The sequence below is a fragment of the Lichenostomus cassidix genome, chromosome 27, assembly GCF_008360975.1.
Source record: "Lichenostomus cassidix isolate B80296 chromosome 27, HeHo_3.0, whole genome shotgun sequence".
NCBI lineage: Eukaryota > Metazoa > Chordata > Aves > Passeriformes > Meliphagidae > Lichenostomus > Lichenostomus cassidix.
Window position 1 is genome coordinate 5,826,680 of NC_139507.1, and position 6,958 is coordinate 5,833,637.

Sequence of the window (6,958 nt, forward strand, 5' to 3'; positions counted from 1 at the left end):
TTACAGTTTGGATGCATTTGAAAGTGCAGTATCTGGCACACAGGACTTTAGCAAAAGAATAGAATGAGGATGCACAAGTAAATCTCAGTTTATTAAAAATACTGACCTATCAATAGCCACCTGTAACTAGCAGAAGCCGTCCTTCTCCAAATCCTTCTGTGGGCTTGCTGAATCAGCCGTAACACCACCGTGACGCACACACACCTACACGCGCACTCTGTGCTCCGTCCTGCTCTGTTCAGTGCTTTGCAGTTGCACTCAGGGGCCCGAAGGTTGGATCCTGATGTGCTGCTGAGCACACATGAGCAGGGGCTGTGTCTTTGCATGAGAATAAAAGCTGTGTGTCGAGCAGGAGGGCGCAGCTCCTTCCCCTCTTTCTCTGCACTTCTGAAAGGTGTAGTTACAAGTTGTTATTGGCAGCAAATCTGCAGTTGTTTGCTTTCAGGGTGTGTGCAGGCAAAGCTTTCTTCAATTCCTCACCTGAAACAAATAACAAATGGGGCCCAGAGCAGTGCTGTCCCCTGGGATGGACACCTGGTTTCCTAATCAGGTCAATCCAAGTCATGTTGCCAGACAGGAGGGTGTGAATAACGTGACAGTGAAGTGTCTCCTCCCCTGGAGGCCTTTGGCCTTGCTCGCTGATGGTGATGATGGTGGTGTGTGTACGTGGTCTGGGGCTCCAAGGAGCCTTTCAGGGAGCACAGTCCATGTTCATCCTCCTCCTGATCTTGTGCACTGCAGATAACTCCTGGGGATGAAAGCTGGCTCCGTCTGTCTCTCCCATTCCCCAGGGCACAGAACTCCTAACATCCAGACCTTCTTTGGTATGAGAGTCTGTCTTATCTCAGCCTGAGGAGATACAGACTCTCCGGAGCGTGGGGGCTCCTTGTACCTCTCCTCAGAGTCCCCTGGAATTCATGTGCTCTGCCTCGAGGAGTGAGAGTGCAGCCTTTTGGCTTGCAGGGCAGGGATATCACAGCTAGCAGGGATATCAAGGCTAACAGGAATATCCCAGCTATAGCAGGAATGTCAAGGCTGGCAGGGATATCATGGCTAAAGCCGGGATATCACAACTATAGCAAGGATATTACAGCTCAAGGGCCCCAAGTCCCTGCTGTGGATTTCCTCTGTGAGTTGAGGCAGGTCCCCACCTCTCCTCTGCTCCGTTCCTCTCTGCCACAGCATGTTCTGTTGCAGGAGTTAGCGCCACAGTGGTTACAAGAGCAAATGTGACCCCAGAGTGAGTGTGGAACAAGCAGGGCTCCTTCTGGCCCTGTCACCACGGTCCTCTAGGAGGTTAAAACATTAAAAACACGAGGTACCCAGATCCTGCCTAATGGAAGCTGTAGGAATAGCACAGAGAGGAGCTCAAATCTAATCTTGCATCTGTAAACAGCTTATGTTGCTTTTTATGAGCAGTTGAATCAAACAGTGGGAATTGAAAGCAGCTGTTACTCAGTCACTGCATAGGAACGAGCAAGTGGCAGCTGAAGTCAACACATCGGAGCAAAATGCCTTCAATTTCTAGTCAAAGTCAGAGTGGGGACGTTGGAATAAGGAACAAATCAAAGGAAAGTGTTTTCTGCTCCCAGGTGTTCTGCTGATGGGAAGGCTGAGTTATGTGTCATGAATTATTCACCACTTGTGGTGATGCTCTGATGATTGCTTTGCAGGTAGGAAGAGGGAGAGAGTCACCAGCTTGTATCACACAGCCCCCAGACAGCTCGAGCTGGAACACAGCATCTGCCTGGAGAACCATCCAGGGAGCCCAAACTGGCTGGGCTCCATCCTAGGCAGGACACTACCCATACCCCAGGGGCACATCACCCTGCCATGAGGGTGGACCTGGCCCAGAAATACCTCCTCCATCCACCGGGGCAATAAGTAGTCGCAAGCCAAAGCAGACGTAGGGGAGGAAGGAATGAAATTTAATGAGTTGAATGTCACATGCAAAACCTCAAAAAGAGTAACTTCAGGTTTAAAACCAAGTTGCAGATATCACATTGAATACCAGGCTTAGGCACACACACATGACAGGCAAGGCTTCATGATGGCTCATGTGAAATATCACATAGAAAGGACATGGAGGAATCTTGCTCTTCATGGTGCTCAGATGGGTTCAAACATTTCTGAGAGCCTGGGAGAAAAGAGGGAGAGGGCTCAATGCAAAGAATCTCTGGGATGAGAGTATTCAGAGTATTCCTTCTCGGATGAACCCAAAATGTCAAGAGCTGTAATTCTGCACCATTTAAAAAAGAGTTTTATATGCAAATAGTTATGTGAAGAATTAAATCTCCTGGCAGCATTTACCACCCAACCATCTATATTGCTGAGCTGATGAACAGGAACCAGAGAGAAATGGATTAAAAAGAAGATAAAAAAGATGCTGAACATTCAAAGTTTAGACTTCTGTCTGTCTGCATTTTAACCTTCTGATGTTGACCCCCTCAGCTTCTGGCAGGTGAGAAAACATGGCACCATAAACCACCCCAACCTCTTTCTTTCCAAGCAGACACTCCACACAATTACTCAGGCCACAAATGACCATCGTAGGGGTGATGCTGTCCTGATAAATTTTAATTGGCGGGACTTACAAATGAGATTCCTTATCATCAACATAACTTTTGTGCCTTCAGAGCTGGGATTATTCCTGTGGCATTAATCTACTGCATGTTTGGGTTTTGGCTTCTCTGCTCCTGGCTGTTACTTGCAGGATTTCCAGTTCTGGAGTGAGCAGCAGGAGATGCCACTGAACTCACCTGAAGTTTCTCCTTTCAGCCAGACATGATGTGCTTGACAAAAGCTGAGGAGAAATGAGGGTGTGAGAGGTCAGGACATGCTGTGAGCTGGGGGGGCAAGTGGAGAGGCAGCAGCAGGGACCCCCAGCCTGGACACCCCAGGGATGAAAGAGATGCTCTGCCAGGACTGATATTCCTCTTTCTGTTCCCATTTTTTTGCATGCCATCCCCACCCTGGTCAGAGTGATACCAACCATTGGAGACGAGCTGGTACCATTATCCCCAGTTTTCTGAGGCTAAGGGAAATGGCTCCTCTCTTTTCCTTACTGCCCTCCAATTTTAGGCGTTCCCAAATTTAATCACCCCCTATTCCAGAATTTCACCCTCTTGGAGCCACAAGTGATCCAGGTCTCCAAATGTTGTCAATTAGCCTCTGCTGTGAAAGATGCTGGCTTTGTTTATTTTCAATAGCTTGCAACAAAACAGTGCCAAAACTGGGGATAAAACAGTCCTGAACTCCTTGGAAACATGCTGTTTTCAGCTGCTTTTCCTGGAAATCACTGGCACAACCACCTTGTTCCCACCCCAGCTGACATGTCTCAGTGCTTTTTTGGAAACGCTTTGGAGGGTGGTCCACACCTCCCTTCCAGTGATCACCAGTGTCACACAATCATGGAATCGTTAAGGTTAGAAAAGACCATTAAGATCATCGAGTCCAACCAGAGCCCTTGCAGAGGATGCATTTTGCACCCTAATCAAAGACAGCCATGTCTTAGATATCCCCAATGGGAATCTCTTGCTCCTACCTTCATAGTTGATACAGCCATTGGCATCTTCCTGCCCTGCCATGAGCTGCTCCACCTCGCTTTCTGTCATCTTCTCCCCTGGAGGAGGAGAGGGGAAAGGTTTTCAGCCTGGTGGGAGATTTTGGAGAGAGGACTACACTGCAACTGTTGTCTCATAAATGAGGATGTTCTGGAGTCTCCATCTTGCCTGGATCATGCATGAAGATGTGGCATAAGATGGAAAAAAGGCCACACATTCAGGAGTTATTGACTCCTAAAAGAGCCTACGAGCAGCAGAGTGAAAAGGGTCTCTGTGATATGTGAGACCAGCCACCTACCTGAGCCACTTGCCCAGAAAGGGTTTGGGGACCATGCCCTGCTCCCCCCACCCTGAGCCAGCCGTACCCAGTGTGACCAGCACATGGCGCAGCTCAGCCCCCATGACCATCCCGTTGCCCTCCTTGTCGAACACACGCAGCCCTTCCACAAAGTCCTCGAAGGTGCCCTGCTCCTTGTTGCGGGTGAAGTGCTGCAGGATGGGGAGGAAGGTCTCAAAGTCCAGCATCTTTGTGTTCATTTCTGGAAGGGGAGGAGATGGGGTCAGAGATTAACCTCACGGGGCTGGATCCAGCCTCTGAGGGCCTCCTGATTAACTTTCCTGGTCTTTTCCATCAGAAAAGGGGAGAAGCCCCACAAGATGGAACTATTATATGATACACGAGACCGGAAGATCCATATGAGGAATAAAGTATTAACATTAGGGAACTGCACAGAGACCCCTGACATCAGTCCAAAATAAAACCATCAGGTGGGTAGTCTGTCACCATGGTAATGTGGCTGCACTGGGACTGTGGCTGCACTGGTTATACCAGTTTGCACCAGTTCAGTATAAGGTCTGCTAAGCATCACTTGCCACCATTCCTGTGTGAGGACTGCCCATCCCTGATGTCATCATCCATGGTATGGGGAAGGGGAGTGAAGGAATTACACAGGCATGAAGCCTGTCTGCATAATTTCATTCCCAGTTCCTTCACCTTGCAGGATTCTTCCTGCAGGGAATGTAACCCTCTACTTGCTGCCAGGGAGCACAGGAATTGCTTGTCCCACCCTGTCCCCAACTCACTGTCACCTTCTGGTTTGGGCTTGCCCAGCACCTTGAGGACCTCTGCGTTGGTGGGGTTGTGGCCGAGTGCCCGGAGGACGTCTCCACACTGCCCGTAGCTGATCTGCATCGTCCCTGCAGCTGTCCGGTCAAACAGCCCAAAGGCTTCTCTGAACTCTGCAGGGAAGAAGAGCTCAGAGTGGCCCCATTCCCACTCCAGCAAAGCACGTCGTGCCTGGCAGGCAGGGAAGGGACAGACACGTGCCTGGTTGTGTCCCCAGAACGTGTCACAGTCCTGAGTGAGCTTAGGCAATGCGGGCTGAGGTTTGCCAGACTCCTTGGACGAGTCGCTTGGCTGCTCGAGCAGGTTTTGTCACCTCTGCAGAGCTGGCTGGGTGACCTGCTAGATCCCTGCACCCCCAGCAGCCAGCTTTGCTGCAGGACATCCCTGTTTATCCCCTTTTCCACTTGAATCTCCACTCTCTGCATCGCCAGAGGCTGCTCCTCCCACTAGAATCCCTGACTTTGACCAGGCTGCATCTCCTGTGAATGAAAAATACCTTTTCCCTGCCAGGCTCTGGATCCCGCTGGTCTTTCCCGCAAGAGGGAATTCATGTGTGGGGCCTCAGCTCTCATGTCTGTGGTGAAAAACTACCTGAAAAAAGGATTCCCCATTTCTAAAGCCATGTCTGAGAGAAGCTGAACTCAGCACTTACCTTCAATCTGTTCTGCTGTGAATTCAATCTGTAAAGAGAAGGGAGCAGAGCCAGGCATGAGGGGTTTGCTACTGCTGGGGGGAGCAGAGGGAGTCTCCCCTCTGGACCTGTCCCTCCCCAGGCTTGGGGCAGGGGCCATGTCCCATATCCGTGCCATGTCTGGCTGTACTGTGTCCCTGACTGCTTCTGCCCTTGCTGTGGAGCTGAGATCCCAGTGGAAAGCACAGCTGGCAGCAGCAGGGTGGGCAGGCAGGAGGGATGCTCAGACCACAGTCAGGACTATTTTGGGTGGAAAGGATGTTATTTTAAGGCCTGATCCCAAGTTCAAGTGATTAAACAGCCTCCATGCTGAGCCTGCTCTTAATAACTCTCCTACCACAGCTCTGGCTTAAAAATGTGAGTATCCTGAGGAATCAGGAAAAAGCGAGCTCCTGTTGTGGAGCTGTTGGATAAAGGATGGTGTTGTGTGGAGGAGGCAACGCAGGCAACAAAATACTTCAGGATGGAGACAGTGGGTGGCAGAGAAGCATTTTATTGCTGCTGGGGCCCTGGCATGGGGTCTCAGCAGGAGCTGGGGGGTTAAACTCTGCAGCCAGACCTCCGGGAGTGGTGTCCTGGTTCCCTCCTGTGAGTGCTGGGCAGGGCTGGGTGGGCAAGACTGAGACATCCCCCCAGCCAGGACAGCATCACTCCCAGCCTGCTGCTTCCACACCGTCAGATAATTTTCCCCTCCCAAGGCTGGCTGCCAGCCTGGCTAATGCCATTTGCACAGCACTGCATCGCCTGTGCCTGGCAGATGACAGGCATGGAGAGGCACGGTGACGTCTTCATTCCTCACTCACCTTCACGCTCTTGGGATCGAAGGCAGGCTCCGAGCCTAGAGCTGCTTTGGCTGCTTCCTTCTTCGGGTCGGGTTTCTTGAGCGGCATTGCGCGGGGATTTGTGGAGGTGCGGGATGAGCCCTGCCGCCCAGCGAGGGAAGTGAACGGAGGGATGAAAGGCAAAGGCTGCTCCTTCCCTTATATACGGAGCCCAGTGCTCACCCCGGAGGGGCAGGCCAGCTGCTGGAGCAACTGCTACTTACTATAAAAGGAAGAAAACTCAAACGAGAGGGGCCCCAATTTGACAATTGCCCATTGTCATCAGCTCCTGGCTCCACAAAGCCAACAGCCGCCCCCCTCAGCTGCAAAAGGGGGGACATGTCCCCCTCCAGCACCTGCACCGGGTGGGCTGCATGGGGGCTGCTTGCTAAATGATCTCTGAAACCTAAACGCGAATGGCCACGGGGGCCTGGCAAGAAAATAGCAACATGATGGCTGATAAACCTGCCATGATACCCACGGGGAAACGCGCCTGTTTGCAGGCAGGCCTGCGAGGGCCAGAGCTGCAGAGCCCTTTTAAGACCAGGATTTACAAAGTGCTTCTTCAAAGGAGCTCAGAACTCTCTGAACACTCCCCTGGCCTCATGCTCAGGGTCTGCTTTGCCCCAGTCTCTCCCCAGGGCTGAGCTTGTGCCCCAGAAAAGACCACAGTGTAGGTGCTCACCTCCCTCAGGATAACTAATGAGAAAGTGCAAATGATGGCCAAAGCCACAACTGAATTCATCAGTACAGGTCT

The 6,958-nt window shown here is 51.3% G+C and overlaps 1 protein-coding gene across 2 annotated transcripts; it reads right to left on the reverse strand.

Annotated features, from left to right (window-relative positions):
- Positions 1-1,907: 1,907 nt before the first annotated feature.
- LOC146426798 (myosin light chain, embryonic) lies at positions 1,908-6,318 on the reverse strand. Of its 2 annotated transcripts, XM_085039922.1 has the most exons (8): positions 6,184-6,318; positions 5,342-5,369; positions 5,186-5,263; positions 4,647-4,802; positions 3,929-4,102; positions 3,545-3,622; positions 2,760-2,803; positions 1,908-2,137 (listed from the first exon to the last, which is right to left on the reverse strand). In XM_085039922.1, the coding sequence occupies exons 1-7, from the start codon at positions 6,268-6,270 to the stop codon at positions 2,775-2,777; spliced, it is 630 nt and encodes a 209-aa protein (XP_084896048.1). In that variant the 5' UTR covers positions 6,271-6,318; the 3' UTR covers positions 1,908-2,137; positions 2,760-2,774. The 2 variants fall into 2 exon arrangements, with proteins under 2 accessions (XP_084896048.1, XP_084896046.1); XM_085039920.1 differs by lacking the exon at positions 5,186-5,263 and having other exon boundaries at positions 4,653-4,802; positions 6,184-6,287.
- Positions 6,319-6,958: the final 640 nt, after the last annotated feature.